The 21,801-nt window shown below is 44.3% G+C and overlaps 1 protein-coding gene across 1 annotated transcript; it reads right to left on the bottom strand.

The window, feature by feature from the left end:
* Positions 1-58: 58 nt before the first annotated feature.
* Positions 59-21,269, bottom strand: znf526 (zinc finger protein 526). The gene is made up of 8 exons (XM_061947508.1): positions 21,063-21,269; positions 9,609-9,942; positions 7,037-7,200; positions 6,850-6,945; positions 5,020-5,717; positions 4,812-4,953; positions 3,289-4,728; positions 59-363 (listed from the first exon to the last, which is right to left on the bottom strand). Exons 2-8 carry the CDS (start codon positions 9,901-9,903, stop codon positions 196-198), a joined length of 3,003 nt encoding a protein of 1,000 aa, XP_061803492.1. The 5' UTR covers positions 9,904-9,942; positions 21,063-21,269; the 3' UTR covers positions 59-195.
* Between the last annotated feature and the right edge of the window lie 532 nt (positions 21,270-21,801).

The following is a 21,801-nucleotide window of genomic DNA, read 5'->3' as shown; positions in this document are numbered from 1 at the left end:
CAGTCCACAGAAATGTAAACTCATTAAAAAAAGGTCATATGATGTACAACTCATTTATACACAAGCCAAAAGCTTTTAAAGCACTTTTTGTACATTTCAAAATACTCTGCTGTCTCACAACTTTGCAGATTCAACACCTGCTACTTATCAATCATTGATCAGCATTTATTCCGTTTGTTTGATGGCTATTTGTCCTCAGAGCAGGTGCATTCCTTCAACGGAAACGGTCTCCATGGTGAGGCCGTTCTCTAGCGCTGTGTGAAAGATCTCCAGCGCCTGCTCGAAAGGCACCACCCCGCCCTCGCTGCTCTCAATGATGGCAATGGTCTCCCCAAACTCGTTGCACATGATGGTTGGGCTGGCCTGTGAGACAGTGATGGACACATTTCATTCACACTTTGGGAGTCGAGGCCTGGGAAATAGATTTTTTGATGCATCGCAATTCGGACGTGGTTGATTATAAAATCGATTAGTTATTGTTGATAATAGATTAATTTTTTGTAAATAAAGTAATGCAGAGAGTTCTAAAATTTAGATGGCTGCAGCAAGCCACCTCACTGAGATCCGACCAGCTCCTTTATTATATTCCAGTTTAACACACAATTCTATTACCGTATTTTTCGGAGTATAAGTCGCACCAGCCGAAAATGCATAATAAAGAAGAAAAAAAACATATATAAGTCGCATGGGAGTATTAAGTCGCATTTTGGGGGGGAAATGTATTTGATAAAACACAACACCAAGAATAGACATTTGAAAGGCAATTTAAAACAAATAAAGAATAGTGAACAACAGGCTGAATAAGTGTACGTTATATGAGGCATAAATAACCAACTGGTATGTTAACGTAACATATTATGGTAAGAGTCATTCAAATAACTATAACATATACAAGTAAAAGCCAGTAAATTAGAATATTTTGAAAAACTTGATTTATTTCAGTAATTGCATTCAAAAGGTGTAACTTGTACATTATATTTATTCATTGCACACAGACTGATGCATTCAAATGTTTATTTCATTTAATTTTGATGATTTGAAGTGGCAACAAATGAAAATCCAAAATTCCGTGTGTCACAAAATTAGAATATTACTTAAGGCTAATACAAAAAAGGGATTTTTAGAAATGTTGGCCAACTGAAAAGTAGGAAAATGAAAAATATGAGCATGTACAATACTCAATACTTGGTTGGAGCTCCTTTTGCCTCAATTACTGCGTTAATGCGGCGTGGCATGGAGTCGATGAGTTTCTGGCACTGCTCAGGTGTTATGAGAGCCCAGGTTGCTCTGATAGTGGCCTTCAACTCTTCTGCGTTTTTGGGTCTGGCATTCTGCATCTTCCTTTTCACAATACCCCACAGATTTTCTATGGGGCTAAGGTCATGGGGAGTTGGCGGGCCAATTTAGAACAGAAATACCATGGTCCGTAAACCAGGCACGGGTAGATTTTGCGCTGTGTGCAGGCGCCAAGTCCTGTTGGAACTTGAAATCTCCATCTCCATAGAGCAGGTCAGCAGCAGGAAGCATGAAGTGCTCTAAAACTTGCTGGTAGACGGCTGCGTTGACCCTGGATCTCAGGAAACAGAGTGGACCGACACCAGCAGATGACATGGCACCCCAAACCATCACCCAACCATGCAAATTTTGCATTTCCTTTGGAAATCGAGGTCCCAGAGTCTGGAGGAAGACAGGAGAGGCACAGGATCCACGTTGCCTGAAGTCTAGTGTAAAGTTTCCACCATCAGTGATGGTTTGGGGTGCCATGTCATCTGCTGGTGTCGGTACACTCTGTTTCCTGAGATCCAGGGTCAACGCAGCCGTCTACCAGCAAGTTTTAGAGCACTTCATGCTTCCTGCTGCTGACCTGCTCTATGGAGATGGAGATTTCAAGTTCCAACAGGACTTGGCGCCTGCACACAGCGCAAAATCTACCCGTGCCTGGTTTACGGACCATGGTATTTCTGTTCTAAATTGGCCCGCCAACTCCCCTGACCTTAGCCCCATAGAAAATCTGTGGGGTATTGTGAAAAGGAAGATGCAGAATGCCAGACCCAAAAACGCAGAAGAGTTGAAGGCCACTATCAGAGCAACCTGGGCTCTCATAACACCTGAGCAGTGCCAGAAACTCATCAACTCCATGCCACGCCACATTAACGCAGTAATTGAGGCAAAAGGAGCTCCAACCAAGTATTGAGTATTGTACATGCTCATATTTTTCATTTTCATACTTTTCAGTTGGCCAACATTTCTAAAAATCCCTTTTTTGTATTAGCCTTAAGTAATATTCTAATTTTGTGACACACGGAATTTTGGATTTTCATTTGTTGCCACTTCAAATCATCAAAATTAAATGAAATAAACATTTGAATGCATCAGTCTGTGTGCAATGAATAAATATAATGTACAAGTTACACCTTTTGAATGCAATTACTGAAATAAATCAAGTTTTTCAAAATATTCTAATTTACTGGCTTTTACCTGTAGAACATGCTATACGTTTACCAAACAATCTGTCACTCCTAATCGCTAAATCCCATGAAATCTTATACGTCTAGTCTCTTACGTGAATGAGATAAATAATATTATTTGATATTTTACACTAATGTGTTAATAATATCACACTTGAGTCGCTCCTGAGTATAAGTCGCACCCCCGGCCAAACTATGAAAAAAACTGCGACTTATAGTCCGAAAAATACGGTACTTTAATAAATGTGATGGGAATTAAACTGTTTCTTATTACAAATGCACTGTTTTTTTAAAGATGAAAGTGATAAACGCTTATTTAGTGAAACAAAAATAAATGTAAAACTGCATCAATATACAGTACAGGCCAAAAGTTTGGACACACCTCATTTCAATGTGTTTTCTTTATTTTCATGACTATTTACATTGTAGATTGTCACTGAAGGCACCTGTGAAGTCAAAACCATATCAGGTAATTACCTCTTGAAGCTCATCGAGAGAATGCCAAGAGTGTGCAAAGCAGTAATTCGCGCAAAGGGTGGCTATTTTGAAGAAACTAGAATATAAAACATGTTTTCAGTTATTTCACCTTTTTTTGTTAAGTACATAACTCCACATGTGTTCATTCATAGTTGTGATGCCTTCAGTGACAATCTACAATGTCATGAAAATAAGGAAAACACATTGAATGAGGAGAAGGTGGGTCCAAACTTTTGGCCTGTACTGTTTATAAATTAAAGATGCATCAAGAATAGAATTGAGAGGTGCTCTAAGATCCCCATCTCTACTTTGGAGCATTTTTTCCCCACAGACACACACTGACCTTTTCACCATCAGATGATTGAATCTGGATGAGGTGAGGCTGCCCCTTGGCAAGTTCCACTGCAGAACCTTCCACCACGGTCACGGTCGAGCTTGAAGCCGCCGCTGCAACTTGGGCGGAGACCTCCTTGTCCAGCCTCTGCTGCCTGTTGTGCGTCTTCTTGTGGTTCCTCAGGTTGGAGAAGGTCTTGAAGGCCTTGGTGCAGTAGGGGCACTTGTGCGGCCGCTCGCCCGTGTGCGTCCGGCGATGCTCGGCCAGGTGCATGCTCTGGATGAAGCCCTTCCCGCACACCTCGCAGCGGAACGGCCGCTCCCCGGAGTGCGTGCGCAGGTGCTCGCGCAGGTGCGTGTTCTGCCGGAAGCGCTTGCCGCACACCTGGCAGGGGAAGGGGCGCTCGCCCGTGTGGACCCTTTGGTGCAGCGCCACACCGGAGGTGGAAACAAAGAATTTGCCGCAGATGAGACACTGGTGAGATTTAGGCCGCTTCGTCGAGGCGCCGCGTAGCCGCCCGGGACCCAGGTGGCTCAGTTTATGAAGTCGCAGGTTGGCGGCAGAGTTCAGCTTTTTACCGCAGATGTTACAGTCCAGACCTCCTTGTGTGACAACGCCACAATCTTCTAATCCCGTCTCATTTACTGCTGTGGCGTCTCCGACCGGGGGCAGCAGGGGGTGCTGCTCCAAACAGTGTTCGTCCCGTCGCCTCCCAGTGACGAAGCCGGCAGCGCAGTGAGGGCACGGGAAGGGGGCAGGAGATCCCGGGTGATGCGTGTAGCGATGCACCGCCAGCCTGTTGGCGTTGCTAAAGGTGGCGGGGCAATCGGGGCAGTTCAGTCCAGCCACCCCCAGGTGCAGCCGGCTGTGCTGACGCAGGTTGGACGACTGCGAGAAGGAGCGATTACACAAGTTGCAGTGGTAAGGCTTCACGCCCGTGTGGATGAGGTTGTGTCGCCTGAGGTTGGCGAGGGACGAGAAGGTCTTGCCACAGTCGGCGCACTGGAACGGCCGCTCGCCCGTGTGCGTGCGGCTGTGGTTGCGCATGTGGATCTGCTTCTTGAATGATTTACCGCATACGCCGCACACGAAGCTGCGTTCGGCGGCGTGCGCCTTGCGCCGGTGGTAGACGAACTGCATCTGTGAGGGGAATGTTTTTGAGCAGGAATGGCAAGTGAATGTTTTTTTGTCCAACAACACGGAGGGATCACTTCCCGAAGAGCCGGATGCGACATCCTCAGGAGCTTTGGCAGCTGAGACTTCCGCTGCTGCCGCAACCTCAATCATCTTCTCTTCCTGCTTGGCCACCTCACTTCTCCCTGAAGGATCCTGCTCCATATTCTCCATCTCCTCCTCTGTGAGCGGGGGCATCAGGCGAACGTTTTTCTCCCTCACTCTCTGCAGGATGGCGAGGGTGGATTGAGATGCTCGGCGTGGCGCGGCATCCACCTGGAGAGAGAAGAAAGCATCTGAGTCCTATTCAAACATGTCTTACAGGTTCAGGACTATAAAAAAGTAGGAAAGTGGAGTACACTGGTGGTAGCAATGGAGCTCTTTGCACCAGAGGCGTCAAGGCTGAGGTGTGTTTGCCGGTGGTAGAGGTACTTGGTCATGTTGGCGAAGGTTTTGTTGCAGAACTGACATTTGTGAAAGGGATCTGAGGTGTGCAACTTCCTGCAAAATGGAAGCAAAGCTGAAGCACACGGGAATAGAAAGGTCGGTCCCGTTCCGAGTGCTCACCTGTGCACGATGAGGGTCATCTCCGTGGTAAAGCATTGGCCGCAGTCCACACACAGGTACCTGGCCACGCCCGAGTGAGAACGCATGTGAGTCTGCAGCGACGTTTCCTTCTTAAAGACCTTTCCGCACTCGCTGCATTCGTGCGTGCCCATCTCGTGCACGCGCTGGTGGGCACTGAGGCGGTTGGCGGAGTTGAAGGTGCGGTCGCACAGCGTACATTGCTGAGGCTTGGCCCATGCCACACCTTTCTTCTCCGCTATTCTAAACTGGTTTGGTTGTCGCATTGTCAAGTTGTCCGTATTGTGTGCTTTCTCAATTCCACCTATTTGTCCCGCCTCTGCGCTTTCTTTGTCCTGCCCCAGGAAGTGTTCCCCCTGGTGTTGGAGTAAATCCTCCGGGCTTTGGAAGAGGAGGGAGCATTCGGAGCATTCATAGGGGTGGATGACCACCACCTCAGCCGCCTGCCGATGGGTGTCGCTGCGGGCGCTCGGTGCCAACCTCAGCTCCACTCTCCGGGTGCCCTTCTTTCCCTGACCAAGCAGGCTGGAACCGTCAGCCAGAGCTTGAGCGGTTAGAATCTGAAGGTGCATGGTGGCCAAGCCCGGGTTGGACGTCACAGGGGGCAGCAGGGAAGCGCGTGAGCCAGATTTGGAAACCTGAGAGTGGTCGGTCTTCTTTTTCTGCTGCTGTGCGAACACCTGAAAGATCCACAAAGTCAAATAGACTTACCGTATTTTCCGCACTATTAGCCGCACCTAAAAACCACAAATTTACCGTACTCAAAAGCTGACAGTGCGGCTTTTAACCCGGTGCGCTTTATATATGGATTAATATTAAGATTCATTTTCATAAAGTTTCGGTCTCGCAACTACGGTAAACAGCCGCCATCTTTTTTCCCCGTAGAAGAGGAAGTGCTTCTTCTTCTACGTAAGCACCCGCCCCCATAGAACAGGAAGCGCTTCTTCTTCTACTGTAAGCAACCACCCGCCCGCGTAGAAGAAGAAAAAGCGCGCGGATATTACCGTACGTTTCATTTCCTTTGTGTGTTTACATCTGTAAAGACCACAAAATGGCTCCTACTAAGCGACAGGTTTCCGGTTCATGAAAAGACGCAATCTCTCCATCCGCACACGGACTACTATTTCACAGCAACTGCCTAAAGACTTTCAAGAAAAGCTGGCTACTTTCCGTGCATATTGTAAAAACAAGATAGCTGAAAAAAAGATCCGGCCAGAGAACATTATCAACATGGACGAGGTTCCACTGACTTTTGATATTCCTGTGAACCGCACTGTGGATACAACGGGAGCACGTACGGTGAATATTCGCACCACAGGGAATGAGAAGTCATCCTTCACTGTGGTTCTAGCTTGCCATGCTAATGGCCAGAAACTTCCACCCATGGTGATATTCAAAAGGAAGACCTTGCCAAAAGAGACCTTTCCAGCCGGCGTCATCATAAAAGCTAACTCGAAGGGATGGATGAAGAAAAGATGAGCGAGTGGTTAAGGTAAGTTTAAGTTTACGCGAAGAGGCCGGGTGGCTTTTTTCACGCAGCTCCGTCCATGTTGATATACGACTCCATGCGCGCCCACATCACGCTGGTTTTAATATATTATTAAAGTTTGACTGACCTATTTGACTGTTTTTTTGACATTCCTTTAGCGCAGTTAGATGCGGCTTACAACACGGGGCGGCTTATAGGTGGACAAAGTTTTGAAATATGCCGTTCATTGAAGGCGCGGCTTATAACCCAGGGCGCCTTATGGTGCGGAAAATACGGTAACTTTTCCTCTCTATTTCAGGACGCACACGTTTCATTTCACGCACCTGTGCCAAGATCTCCCCAGCCTGTTGCTCACTCAGCACAAAGTTTGGCACGTTGTTGACGGGAGTCACGGTGCCGTCTGGTTGGAGCACGTACTCCTGTAGGCCAAGGCAGGAAGGACTGTGATATAGCTTTGCACTGGATCCACTCTCACAGTAATAGTTGACGAATGACATCTGTGACCCTCACCATGGTCTCCATGTGGCTGTGTGTGGCGCTCGTGCTGTGGCTTCTGCGGTGCTCCAGCCAAGAATCAGGTGAGTCAAACAGGGCCAAGCAGTCCAGACACTGGTACTGGACTGCTTTGGGAGACTGCGTACCAGAATCTTCAGGCACCAGGGCCTCACTGTACTCTGAGGAATGATAACGCAGAAGTTGGTTAGTGTACAATCTCTAATCCAAAGTATTGATACTGATGTTTCAAAATACACATTTTAGGGGTGTTATAATTGTGATTTAATTCGAATTGCAATTCTTTTTTTATTGTTAAATTATCGATTTAAAAAAAATATATCCCCAAACCCACTTTAGAAAGTACCGTATTTTTCGGACTATAAGTCGCAGTTTTTTTTCATAGTTTGGCCGGGGGTGCGACTTATACTCAGGAGCGACTTATGTGTGAAATTATTAAACACATTACTGTAAAATATCAGTCTGCAGACTTTTGAACGCATTTGTTTTATATTTAAAATGCATTAAAAAACAATACATCATACCTGCCAACTTTTGAAATCAGAAAAACCTAGTAGCCAGGGTCCAGGGGCCGCAGGCCCCGGTAGGTCCAGGACAAAGTCCTGGTGGGGGGTTCAGGCTTCGCCCCCCGACGCAAAATGATTATTAGCATTCAGACAGGTTAAAATGTTGCTAAAACCATCACTTTTCTATCAGTCACAGTGACTTTTCAAAACAAAAATATTACAGCAAAAATCATATGGGTTGATTGACATGTTTATTCTGTAAGATAACTTCAATAGTTTGAAATTATTTTGACAGTTAATGCCAGTTATCCTGTCAACCTTTCACAAGACTTCAATTTGTTAATTGAAAGTATAAACACTTTTTACAGTAAACAAATGGTAAAACAGTACTAAACAATTCCATTAAAAAAAAATTGGTGTCATTATTAACTTTCTGTCCAAGCTTGTATAATCTACTGCCTTGTTCAATTGTAAAAAATATTCTGTGCCTAAAATTCACATTTCTATCACAATTATCATACTGTAAACATGGTAAGCTAACTTCATTAAAATTAATAGTCCTGTCAATAGCATGGAATTACAATTCAAATGTAGTTTTTTTGTAAGCCTTTCAAAAGAATTCAAAATATGAAAAATGAATGAAAATTAATTGAAGCCATCAGACACTTGAAAAGTGGCACATCACATCTCTAATGTAATCATTTGAACTTTTCAACAGAAATAGCACTGCAAAAATATTAAGGACATACTTCTGTATTTTGGTAGTTATGCTGTCAACATTTAACAAGATTTCTTCAACTTGGACTTGAAAGCATAAATAGTATAAACACTTTTAACAGTATAACTGTACTAAACAATTCCAATAGATAACATTGGTGTCATTACCTTTTTGTTTGCTCAATTATTGCCTCCGTAAATAAAACTTCGGCATTTATCACATCCAAAGAATCTGTTTTGGCGACGAAAAACGTTGAAAGTTTTCCACTTGTATCGCTAGCAACGGCATTAGACTTGTGTTCTTTTTGTCCCAACGTGGTCTTTTACATCGCTAATTCCTCCGTGTCCGATCGAAAAATCTTGTCTGCACAAGGTGCAATTCGCGTAGTTTTCACCCTTTTTGGAACGGATAATTATTCTCGGATAGGCTTTTGAATATTCTTCACGGAATGAATGCAGTTTTCTTTTCGGTTTAGAATCAGAATCAGAATCAGCTTTATTGTCATTACGCAAGGTAACGAGATTGAGGCCATTCCATACAGTGCGATGTGTGCATGCTAGAAAAACAATGTGCAAATATATAAAAATTTAAAAAATGTAGAAGTGCAATGAATATGGTGTGAAATGAATATATACATGAAAAAACAAAACAAAAACAGGGTGGTTGGTGGAATGGGTTATTGCACCGAAGAGAAGGCAGTTAGGGACAATGGGGCAGTCCGTTCAGGATGGTTATGGCCCTGGGGAAGAAGCTGTTCTTTAGCCTGTTTGTTTTGGTTTTAATGCACCTGTAGCGCTTCCCAGAGGGCAGCAGGTGGAACAGGTCAGAGCCAGGGTGGGTGCTGTCTTTGATGATGGCACTGGCTCTGTTGAGGCAGCGGGAGGTGTAGATGTCCGTCAGAGAGGGGAGAGGGCGGCCGATGATTTTCTCCGGCTGATTCCATGATCGTTCGCTCGTTTGGAAACAATGGCCTCGTGCTTGGAAGCGGTGCTATAAATAGCCTCGCGCATGGCATTCGGAATGGCTCGATAGGAAGTTACGGGAAGCAGTGTCGATTGTCATTGTTGTTACGCGATTTCGTGAATAAAACTTTTAAAAAAATATTTTTTTTAATTAATGAAAAAACGTATTTTTTATCACTGCAACCGTAACCCGGAATAGGTTGATGAAAACCGTACTAATTACGGGAAAACCGGAGTAGTTGGCAGGTATGATACATCCTTCGATAGGCAAAATTTAAAAAACGGAACGACACAAACCAGAATTGTATTATTGGAACAAGTTTGGGGAGATTTGGACAGGATGGGCAACTTCACACAGGGTATATTTTGCTATCCGCACTCACCTGGCTGAGCCGTCTCCTTCATATGCATCTCCTGGTGCAGAAGCAGCTCCTCGGAGTTGACCAGGATGTTTCCACATTCCAGACACTGGTATTGCTGGCCTTGCAGGTCCGTCTCACACAGGATGGTCTCGCCGGCCTCTAACTCACCTTCTTGGCCGGTGTGAATCTGCTGATGGATCAGCACGTCCTCCAGGGTGTTGAAGAGCAGGTGGCACTCGCTGCACATGTACTGGTGCTCCGTGTAGACCTCTTCAGGCTGGCCAGCCTCCACATAGATGCCTTCAGCCTCCATCATGTCACTCACTGTGTCTCCTTTTGGATTAATGGGCAATCCCTGTGAACACAGAAGCATCTAGATCAGGAGTGTCAAATGTAGGTTGATTGATTGATTGAGACTTTTATTAGTAGATTGCACAGTACAGTACATATTCCGTACAATTGACCACTAAATGGTAACACCCCAATAAGTTTTTCAACTTGTTTAAATTGGGGTCCACGTTAATCAATTCATGATAGGTATTATCCGGCCCGCGGGGATGAGTTTGCTAAGTATAGAAATGAGCCAAAATTTTGGAATGAAAGAAACTGCTGTTGTAAATGTGTCCACTAGATGTCACAATAGCAATCATTTGTATCTTTGTAGAATATGCTGCATATGTAAGAAAAAAAATAATCACATGTTAGTGCACCAGTCGAAGAAAATGAGCAGACTACGTAAATAACATCCTATAATTTCATTTTTATATTATTTATTTTGATAGATTGAAAATGAACACCAATGAGTTGACTGATGAACTCAGATAATTTATTTAGAAATTAAATTAAAATTAAAGTACCAATGATTCTCACGCACACCAAGTGTGGTGAAATGTGTCCTCTGCATTTGACCCATCCCCTTGTTCACCCCGTGGGAGGTGAGGGGAGCAGTGAGCAGCAGCACTGGCCACGCCCGGGAATCATTTTTGGTGATTTAACCCCCAATTCCAACCCTTGATGCAGGGTGCCAAGCAGGGAGGTAATGGGTCCCATTTTTATAGTCTTTGGTACATACTTGCCAACCCTGAGACCTCCGAATTCGGGAGATGGCAGGGGTGGGGTGGGGGGTGGGGGGTGCTGAATGCAGGCAGCATACCCCTTCCCCTTCGAGCTTTTCTGGATCAAATGAAATTATTTTTTCCAATTATTTCGGAACTTGCAAGCGTATTTCTTCTTCTTACTCTTCGTCGCCATGTCTCTTCTCCGTTCTTCTGCTTCGTCTCCTTGTTGTGTGTGCAGTTGTGCACTGAGCTCCAGAAGCCGTAAATGTTATTGTAGCGTCCCGGAAGAGTTAGTGCTGCAAGGGATTCTGGGTTTTTGTTCTGTTGTGTTTATGTTGTGTTACGGTGCGGATGTTTTCCCGAAATGTGTTTGTCATTCTTGTTTGGTGTGGGTTCACAGTGTGGCGCATATTAGTAACAGTGTTCAAGTTGTTTATACGGCCACCGTCAGTGTGACCTGTATGGCTGTTTATCAAGTATGCCTTGCATTATAACTAAACCAGTTTATAGATCATACAACGTGTCAGCATTTCTTGACATCTACGAGTAAAGATCATTGTTGAACCCGTCCAACGCTACATTATTATGTGACTGGGCCGGTACGCTGTTAATATGGAGGAAAAGCGGACGCCTGAACAGCAGGCGGCTGTTAAGGGGTGAAGATTTCAGGTTAGAGAGGACGTTGAAGGCAGTGCCTTTAAGGCATGCCCCCAATATTGATGTCCGGGTGAAAATTGGGAGAAATTCGGGAGAATGTTTGTCCTGGGAGATTTTCGGGAGGGGCACTGAAATTCGGGAGTCTCCCGGAAAAATCGTGAGGGTTGGCAAGTATGCTTTGGTATGACTCGGCCGGGGTTTGAACTCAGTGGCCTAGTGGTTAGAGTGTCCGCCCTGAGATCGGTAGGTCGTGAGTTCAAACCCCGGCCGAGTCATACCAAAGTCCATAAAAATGGGAGCCATTAACTCCCTGCTTGGCACTCAGCATCAAGGGTTGGAATTGGGGGTTAAATCACCAAAAATGATTCCCGGGCACGGCCCCGCTGCTGCCCACTGCTCCCCTCACCTCCCAGGGGGTGATCAAGGGGATGGGTCAAATGCAGAGGACACATTTCACCACACCTAGTGTGTGTGTGTGTGTGTGTGAGACAATCATTGGTACTTTAACTTTAACTTAACGCAACCTACCGATCTCAGGGCGGACACTTTGATTGATTGAAACTTTTATTAGTAGATTGCACAGTACAGTACATATTCCGTACAATTCACCACTAAATGGTAACACCCGAATAAGTTTTTCAACTTGTTTAAGTCGGGGTCCATGTAATCAATTCATGGTAACACTCTAACCCAGGCCTAGGCAATTATTTTGACTCAGGGGGCCAAATTTAGAGAAATAAATTTGTCCGGGGGTTGATATCTATTTTTAGGAACACTAATACAAAACCTCACAATAATGTCTGATTGAATGCTAAAAACGTTATGACAGACCGCTTTTAAAAAAACCGGAATGGAATTTTAAATTTTTTTACTGAATGAGACACCCAGAATATACATGAAAGAATGTGGGATTTACAATATTAACTATGAAGGCTAAAACACTGAATATTGACAACATATGAACGCCACACCCCCTTTCCATCCACATATTTTACAATCAAGCGAAACGCAACATAAATGCAACAAACAGCGAAATATGAACGTGAAGGTTAAAAAAAACAAAAAAAACATCTACAATCTGATACATCACTAAGCTTTAGAACTTTGTTGTAAAAATCCTGTCCCTGACACCCGCATTTCAGGCTCTGGAAACACTCTGTGGAAACGCTCCACACCCACACTGCTTGGTGCCTCGTCTGAGCTGCTGTGACTTACATTACCATAGTAACTAATTAGATGACCATAGTAACTAATTAGATGACCATAGTAACTAGTAGTGATGGGTTGATGAGGCGTCATAATGCGTTTCGACACATTGCAAAACTGTATTGATACTGTGTCGATACTGTGTCACTAAATACTGACATCTGCTGGACATTAAAAATCCCTACAGGCAACCTATGGACCGACTCAACTGACACTGATTTGATGCCCTAGTACAGGGGTCACCAACCTTTTTGAAACCAAAAACTACTTCTTGGGTACTGATTAATGCGAAGGGCTACCAGTTTGATACACACTTAAATAAATAAATATATTGTCATTTGTAAGTTACACGTAAGTGTGATTTAAACAAGAATAGCTAAATAAATAAATGTATATATATAAAAAAAATGGGTATTTCTGTCTGTCACTCCATCGTACTTTTTTTTTCCTTTTACGGAAGGTTTTTTGTAGAGAATAAATGATGAAAAAAACACTTAATTGAACGGTTTAAAAGAGGAGAAAACACGAAAAAAATTTGAAATAAAATTTTTAAACATAGTTTATCTTCAATTTCGACTCTTTAAAATTCAAAATTCAACCGACAAAAAGAAGAGAAAAACTAACTTATTTGAATCTTTTTGAAAAAATTTAAAAAAGAATTTATGGAACATCATTAGTAATTTTTCCTGATTAAGATACATTTTATAATTTTGATGACATGTTTTAAATTGGTTAAAATCCAATCTGCACTTTGTTAGAATATTTAACAAATTGGACCAAGCTATATTTCTAACAAAGACAAATCAGTATTTTTTCTAGATTTTCCAGAACAAAAATTTTAAAAGAAATTAAAAATACTTTGAAATAAGATTTAAATTTGATTCTACAGATTTTCTAGATTTGCCAGAATATTTTTTTTGAATTTTAATCATAGTAAGTTTGAAGAAATATTTCACAAATATTCTTCGTCGAAAAAACAGAAGCTAAAATATTTATTATTCTTTACAATAAAAAAAAAAAATGTTTACTTGAACATTGATTTAAATTGTCAGGAAAGAAGAGGAAGAAATTTAAAAGGTAAAAAGGTATATTTGTTTAAAAATCCTAAAATCATTTTTAAGGTTGTATTTTTTCTCTAAAATTGTATTACTAAAAGTAATAAGAAGCAAAGTACACCGGCGGTGAGGGATGCCGTCAAGCTGAAGAAGGAGTCCTATCGGGTTCTTTTGGCTCATGGGACTCCTGACGCAGCAGACAGGTACCGACAGGCCAAGCGGTGTGCGGCTTCAGCGGTCGCGGAGGCAAAAACTCGGACATGGGAGGAGTTCGGTGAGGCCATGGAAAAAGACTTCCGGACGGCTTCGAAGCAATTCTGGACCACCATCCGCCGCCTCAGGAAGGGGAAGCAGTGCAGTGTCAACACCGTGTATGGTGGGGATGGTGCTCTGTTGACCTCGACTGCGGATGTTGTGGATCGGTGGAGAGAATACTTCGAAGACCTCCTCAATCCTACCAGCACGTCTTCCTATGAGGAAGCAGGGCCTGGGGAATCTGTGGTGGGCTCTCCTATTTCTGGGGCTGAGGTTGCCGAGGTAGTTAAAAAGCTCCTCGGTGGCAAGGCCCCGGGGGTGGATGAGATCCGCCCGGAGTTCCTTAAGGCTCTGGATGTTGTGGGGCTGTCTTGGTTGACAAGACTCTGCAACATCGCGTGGACATCGGGGGCGGTACCTCTGGATTGGCAGACCGGGGTGGTGGTTCCTCTCTTTAAGAAGGGGAACCGGAGGGTGTGTTCCAACTATCGTGGGATCACACTCCTCAGCCTTCCCGGTAAGGTCTATTCAGGTGTACTGGAGAGGAGGCTACGCCGGATAGTCGAACCTCGGATTCAGGAGGAACAGTGTGGTTTTCGTCCTGGTCGTGGAACTGTGGACCAGCTCTATACTCTCGGCAGGGTCCTTGAGGGTGCATGGGAGTTTGCCCAACCAGTCTACATGTGCTTTGTGGACTTGGAGAAGGCATTCGACCGTGTACCCCGGGAAGTCCTGTGGGGAGTGCTCAGAGAGTATGGGGTAACGGACTGTCTTATTGTGGCGGTTCGCTCCCTGTATAATCGGTGTCAGAGCTTGGTCCGCATTGCCGGCAGTAAGTCGGACACGTTTCCAGTGAGGGTTGGACTCCGCCAGGGCTGCCCTTTGTCACCGATTCTGTTCATAACCTTTATGGACAGAATTTCTAGGCGCAGTCAGGGCGTTGAGGGTATCTGGTTTGGTGGCTGCAGGATTAGGTCTCTGCTTTTTGCAGATGATGTGGTCCTGATGGCTTCATCTGGCCAAGATCTTCAGCTCTCACTGGATCGGTTCGCAGCCGAGTGTGAAGCGACTGGGATGAGAATCAGCACCTCCAAATCCGAGTCCATGGTTCTCGCCCGGAAAAGGGTGGAGTGCCATCTCCGGGTTGGGGAGGAGATCTTGCCCCAAGTGGAGGAGTTCAAGTACCTCGGAGTCTTGTTCACGAGTGAGGGAAGAGTGGATCGTGAGATCGACAGGCGGATCGGTGCGGCATCTTCAGTAATGCGGACGCTGTATCGATCCGTTGTGGTGAAGAAGGAGCTGAGCCAGAAGGCAAAGCTCTCGATTTACCGGTCGATCTACGTTCCCATCCTCACCTATGGTCATGAGCTTTGGGTCATGACCGAAAGGACAAGATCACGGGTACAAGCGGCCGAAATGAGTTTCCTCCGCCGGGTGGCGGGGCTCTCCCTTAGAGATAGGGTGAGAAGCTCTGCCATCCGGGGGGAGCTCAAAGTAAAGCCGCTGCTCCTCCATATCGAGAGGAGCCAGATGAGGTGGTTCGGGCATCTGGTCAGGATGCCACCCGAACGCCTCCCTCGGGAGGTGTTTCGGGCACGTCCGACCGGTAGGAGGCCACGGGGAAGACCCAGGACACGTTGGGAAGACTATGTCTCCCGGCTGGCCTGGGAACGCCTCGGGATCCACCGGGAGGAGCTGGACGAAGTGGCTGGGGAGAGGGAAGTCTGGGCTTCCCTGCTTAGGCTGCTGCCCCCGCGACCCGACCTCGGATAAGCGGAAGAAGATGGATGGATGGATGGATAAGAAGCAAAGTAAAAAATAAATGAATTTATTTAAACAAGTGAAGACCCATCCATCCATCCATTTTCTACCGCTTATTCCAAGGGAAGACCAAGTCTTTAAAATATTTTCTTGGATTTTCAAATTCTATTTGAGTTTTGTCTCTTTTAGAATTAAAAATGTCGAGCAAAGCGAGACCAGCTTGCTAGTAAATAAATAAAATTTAAAAAAATAGAGGCAGCTCACTGGTAAGTGCTGCTCTTTGAGCTATTTTTAGAACAGGCCAGCGGGCGACTGATCTGGTCCTTACGGGCTACCTGGTGACCGCGGGCACCGCGTTGGTGACCCCTGCCCTAGTATATACAATAATATAAACCAAGTCATTGTATTTCATTTAGGATTATTTCATATCTTCATTTAAATAAAAATATATTTTTATCTTTTTTAGATACAGTCAATAAATAATGTGAACATGTATCATAACATGGAAATCTAAGAGAACGTGTTGTGGATGATTGTGGACTGGGAATTTTTTTAATTTTATTTTTTTTACACATTTTTATAAAAAAAAAAAAAAAAAGTTTTTCTGACGTATTACATTTTAGACGATTTCTCTTCTTAGTTATTATTTCTCCGGCTGTAGAAAAGAGCCGTTCACAGGGCACAGAGGAGGCGTCAGTGCGACACAGTTCGCGTATCGGTCACGTGACCGAAACAGCTCATGATCGGTCACGTGACTTTCTAAAAGCGGTACGCGCACCGACACAGGGTTTTGCTCTATGAGCTCGACGCATGCGCCGATGCATCGGTGTTGCCGGACCCATCACTAGTAACTAGTATATCATGCAAAAGCGCAGACTCCAACCATAGAAATACTTTGTATCGTTCAAGACTTACGGCCATTTGAAAACATCGCTGCACATCATAATGGCAGCTACACTTTCCATCTTAAACATCTAAAAAAATGATTTGGGAATGTCCGGTGGGCCAGATTGAAAAGCTTAATTTGCCCAGGTCTGCTCTAACCACTAGGCCACTGAGTAGAAAGTAAGAAAGTATAAATAACGACAAATAAAGGTAGACTACTACTAACCACCAGTGTTGGGACTAACACGTTACAAAGTAACGCGTTACTGTAACGCCGTTAGTTTCGGCAGTAACTAGTAATCTAACGCGTTATTTTTTTATAGTCAGTAACTCAGTTACCGTTACTACATGATGCGTTACTGCGTTATTTTACGTTATTTTTTATGTAGTATCGGCTAGAAACTGAGGATCTGAGTGTGTTTTATTCCAGCGAAGCAGAGACGTGCTTCTGATTCTTCCTCTGCGCTCTCTGTGTGTGTGTGTGTGTGTGTGTGTGTGTGTGTGTGTGTGTGTGTGTGTGTGTGTGTGTGTGTGTGTGTGTGTGTGTGTGTGTGTGTGTGTGTGTGTGTGCGTGCGTGCGTGCGTGTGTGTGTGTGTCTGAGTGTGGGAAGGGGAGGGGAGGGGAGGGGGGTGCGCAATACAACCGTTGGCCAACAAAAAAGTAACCACAGAACACTATACGACTATACGGTATAGTGTTCTGTGGTTACTTTTTGGTTGGCCAAGCGGACGTGACGACAGGCTGTCCCCACTCAGATCCGCACAGACCGGGAGGGGGCGTGCCTTAAGTCCGGCTGGAAATCGGCAGAAATTTGGAGAATGGTTGTCCCGGGGAGAGGCAGTGAAATTCGGGAGGGTTGGCAAGTATGAGATATTCTCACTTCTTTTCTTTTGTCGAGCACAATTTAGTTAAATGTAAGTTGTGTCTTGGATCAAAGATCCCGTCTACTGCCCAAAACAACAATTCAAATCTGCCTGGTTAGGCTTTGTGTACCGTATTTTCCGCACTATAAGGCGCACCTAAAAACCACAAATGTTCTCAAAAGCTGACAGTGCGCCTTATAACCCGGTGCGCTTTATATATGGATTAATATTAAGATTCATTTTCATAAAGTTTCGGTCTCGTAACTACGGTAAACAGCCGCCATCTTTTTTCCCAGTAGAACAGGAAGCGCTTCTTCTTCTACGCAAGCAACCGCCAAGGTAAGCACCCGCCCCCATAGAACAGGAAGCGCTTCTTCTTCTACTGTAAGCAACCACCCGCCCGCGTAGAAGAAGAAAAAGCGCGCGGATATTACCGTACGTTTCATTTCCTTTGTGTGTTTACATCTGTAAAGACCACAAAATGGCTCCTACTAAGCGACAGGGATCCGGTTCATGAAAAGACGCAATCTCTCCATCCGCACACGGATTACTATTTCACAGCAACTGATATTCCTGTGAACCGCACTGTGGATACAACGGGAGCACGTACGGTGAATATTCGCACCACAGGGAATGAGAAGTCATCCTTCACTGTGGTTCTAGCCTGCCATGCTAATGGCCAGAAACTTCCACCCATGGTGATATTCAAAAGGAAGACCTTGCCAAAAGAGACCTTTCCAGCCGGCGTCATCATAAAAGCTAACTCGAAGGGATGGATGAAGAAAAGATGAGCGAGTGGTTAAGGTAAGTTTAAGTTTAAGTCCATGTTGATATACGATTCCATGCGCGCCCACATCACGCTGGTTTTAATATATTATTAAAGTTTGACTGACCTATTTGACTGTTTTTTTGACATTCCTTTAGCGCAGTTAGATGCGGCTTACAACACGGGGCGGCTTATAGGTGGACAAAGTTTTGAAATATGCCGTTCATTGAAGGCGCGGCTTATAACCCAGGGCGCCTTATGGTGCGGAAAATACGGTATGTCACGTGTGCCTTCCTTAGGTGAAGCCAGCTTTACAGCTATGTTGTTGATTGATTGATTGAAACTTTTATTAGTAGATTGCACAGTACAGTACATATTCCGTACAATTGACCACTAAATGGTAACACCCAAATAAGTTTTTTAACTTGTTTAAGTCGGGGTCCAGATACAGATATATACTATCAAATATATACTAACATCATAATACAGTCATCACACAAGATAATCATCAGAGTATATACATTGAATTATTTACAATCCGGGATGTGGGATATGGGGGGGGGGTTAGGTTTGGTTGGTATCAACACTTCTGTCATCAACAATTGCATCATCAGAGAAATGGACAGTGAAACAGTGTAGGACTGACTTGGTAGGATATGTACAGCAAGTAGTGGACACAGAGAGAGAGATCAGAAAGTATAAGAAAAAGTGTCTACATTTGATTATTTACAATCCGAAGAGGTATTATGTGGAAGGGAGGGTGTTAGTTTAGGGTTGTAGTTGCCTGGAGGTGTTCTTTTAGTGCGGTTTTGAAGGAGGATAGAGATGCCCTTTCTTTTACACCTGTTGGGAGTGCATTCCATATTGAAGTGGCATAGAAAGAGAATGAGTTAAGACCTTTATTAGTTCGGAATCTGGGTTTAACGTGGTTAGTGTTAGTGTTAGTGTTATTATGCTGTTTGTTACTTATGTATGTTATGTTGCAGCTATTTAAAATAGTTTTGTCAATTTGTTCTGGCCTGAAATAAATTGGCCCTTTGAAACATATCTTTGTCTTTGTGTGTTGTATGTAGAGCACATTGCTTAGCAGAGTTCAGTGATGCAAATGCATGTCAAGTTGATCAACAGATTGTATTATTCTCCAGTGCAATAACAGTACTGAAATGAAGGCTAAAAGGGCATTAATGGGAGCTTTAAAAACAAAAAGTAGAAGAAGTAACTAAATACCGTATTTTCCGCACTATTAGCCGCACCTAAAAACCACAAATTTACTCAAAAGCTGACAGTGCGGCTTATAACCCAGTGCGCTTTATATATGGATTAATATTAAGATTCATTTTCATAAAGTTTAGGTCTCGCAACTACGGTAAACAGCCGCCATCTTTTTTCCCCGTAGAAGAGGAAGCGCTTCTTCTTCTACGGTAAGCAACCGCCAAGGTAAGCACCCGCCCCCATAGAAGAGGAAGCGCTTCTTCTTCTACTGTAAGCAACCACCCGCCCCCGTAGAAGAAGAAGCGCGCGGATATTACGTTTCATTTCATTTGTGTGTTTACATCTGTAAAGACCACAAAATGGCTCCTATTAAGAGACACGCGTACAACGCAGAATTCAAACTCAAGGCAATAAGTCACGCAGTAGAACACGGAAATAGAGCAGCAGCAAGAGAATTGAAGCAACAAGATGACCTGCGCCACTAAGACAGGGAGACAGCGCCGGACAACATACGCCAACATCTGCCAGTGGATTGTAAATGCCTGGGCGGATATATCGGTCTCAACTGTGGTCCGAACTTTCCGGAAGGCAGGATTCACGGAACTGCTGGACAACAATAGCAACATTGACTCTGATGACTTCGACGAGACGGAGCCGGCCATTTTGGATCCCGTATTCGCCCAACTTTTTAATTCGGACACCGAAGGAGAAGAATTCGAGCGATTTATGAATGAAGAATAACTTCAGAAAGTGAGCGTTATGTTTATTTTGTGTGTTGTGACATTGCTATTGCTCTGCACTATTTTGAATTTTACTATGTTTGTGATTGCACATTTGCACATTACCGTACATTTTGGGAGTGAACAGAGTTGTTAGAACGCTGGTTTTTAATATATTATTAAAGTTTGACTGACCTATCTGACTGTTTTTTTGACATTCCCTTTAGCGCAGTTAGATGCGGCTTATAACACCGGGCGGCTTATAGGTGGACAAAGTTTTGAAATATGCCGTTCATTGAAGGCGCGGCTTATAACCCAGGGCGGCTTATGGTGCGGAAAATACGGTAGTTACTTTTCACAGTAACGCATTACTTTTTGGTGTAAGTAACTGAGTTAGTAACTGAGTTACTTTTGAAATAAAGTAACTAGTAACTGTAACTAGTTACTGTTTTTCAGTAACTAACCCAACACTGCTAACCACAACATGTAAGTGTAACAAAACAACAACATTGTGATTTGTACATTTTCAGAATGTGCTTGTTCTATTTTTTAAAAAGAAAACAATATTCTGAAGTTGTCTTTATTTTTAAGTTATGGTGCGGTGATTTTACCAGTCCGACCCACTTGGGAGTAGATTTTTCTCCGCCATCTAAAATGAGCTTGACACCCCTGATTTAAATACATTTGGCAAGATAATTATGACTTTGATATATTTGTCAAATAATTGTGATGATTATCAGGTGGGCTTCATGAATGATTTGATTAGCAGTTAGCAGACATCATGTTAGCCTCGCCATAGCTACTCGCTAGCATGCTACTTTATTATCGCGATGCGTGAAAATGTGCTTTTATGGCGTCTGGGGGGGCGCTTGAAGGCGCTCCTCCCCCCGGACAACGCGGACCAGTTCCTCCGCAGCGCAATTTCCTGACAGCGTCGCCCCGGTTCGCCGGGCGGTCCGTCAGGCGGCGCTAGCTACTTTTCACCGAAGCTCTTCGGCGGCCATGACGGCGGCGGGCCCTTCCTTCTTTAGCCTTACCTATCATATACTGTGGTCAGACGGTGACTGTTACAGACATCACGGCGCGTCATTCACACGTCCACATGTCCTCCGTCGTGGTCTCCGGAACGGGAGTGGTACATAATTGAAGGATATTCGCTGGAAACGCTGATTCAAGGCGTGTTATAACCTAACCCGCCGTTTTCCCTTCATTTTCTAAACACCAAGCCCCGCCCAATGCGGTAGTGCTCAAGCCTTCTAAACGCTGATAGGCTCGCTCGCCTGCCAATCGTCACTTCGCGCTTTGCTTTATGGGTATTGTAGTTTGAGTTTTTTTAGAGCAGGCCTGGGCAATTATATTGACCCGAGGGCCACATTTGGAGAAAAAGGTGTGTCTGGGGGCCGGTATATCTATTTTTAGGAACACTAATAAAAAAAGATCACAATAATGTCTGATTCAATCAATCAATCAATCAATGTTTATTTATATAGCCCTAAATCACAAGTGTCTCAAAGGGCTGCACAAGCCACAACGACATCCTCGGTACAAAGCCCACATAAGGGCAAGGAAAAACTCACCCCAGTGGGACGTCGATGTGAATGACTATGAGAAACCTTGGAGAGGACCGCATATGTGGGTAACCCCCCCCCCCCCCCTCTAGGGGAGACCGAAAGCAATGGATGTCGAGTGGGTCTGACATAATATTGTGAGAGTCCAGTCCATAGTGGATCCAACATAATAGTAAGAGTCCAGTCCATAGTGGGGCCAGCAGGACAC

The sequence above is a fragment of the Nerophis lumbriciformis genome, linkage group LG04 (assembly GCF_033978685.3).
Source record: "Nerophis lumbriciformis linkage group LG04, RoL_Nlum_v2.1, whole genome shotgun sequence".
In the NCBI taxonomy this organism is placed as follows: Eukaryota; Metazoa; Chordata; class Actinopteri; order Syngnathiformes; family Syngnathidae; genus Nerophis; species Nerophis lumbriciformis.
The sequence above is the reverse complement of the archived record's forward strand: the minus strand, read 5'-3'. Positions and strand labels throughout refer to the sequence as shown.

Excerpts from the sequence above, each read along its gene's own strand:
- znf526 (XM_061947508.1), bottom strand. The coding sequence starts at position 9,903 with ATGATGGAGGCTGAAGGCATCTATGTGGAGGCTGGCCAGCCTGAAGAG. Across the intron at positions 7,201-9,608 it reads GAAGGAGACGGCTCAGCCAG|AGTACAGTGAGGCCCTGGTG; the intron begins GTGAGTGCGGAT and ends ATCATTCCTCAG. Across the intron at positions 4,954-5,019 it reads ATGACCCTCATCGTGCACAG|GAAGTTGCACACCTCAGATC; the intron begins GTGAGCACTCGG and ends TCCATTTTGCAG.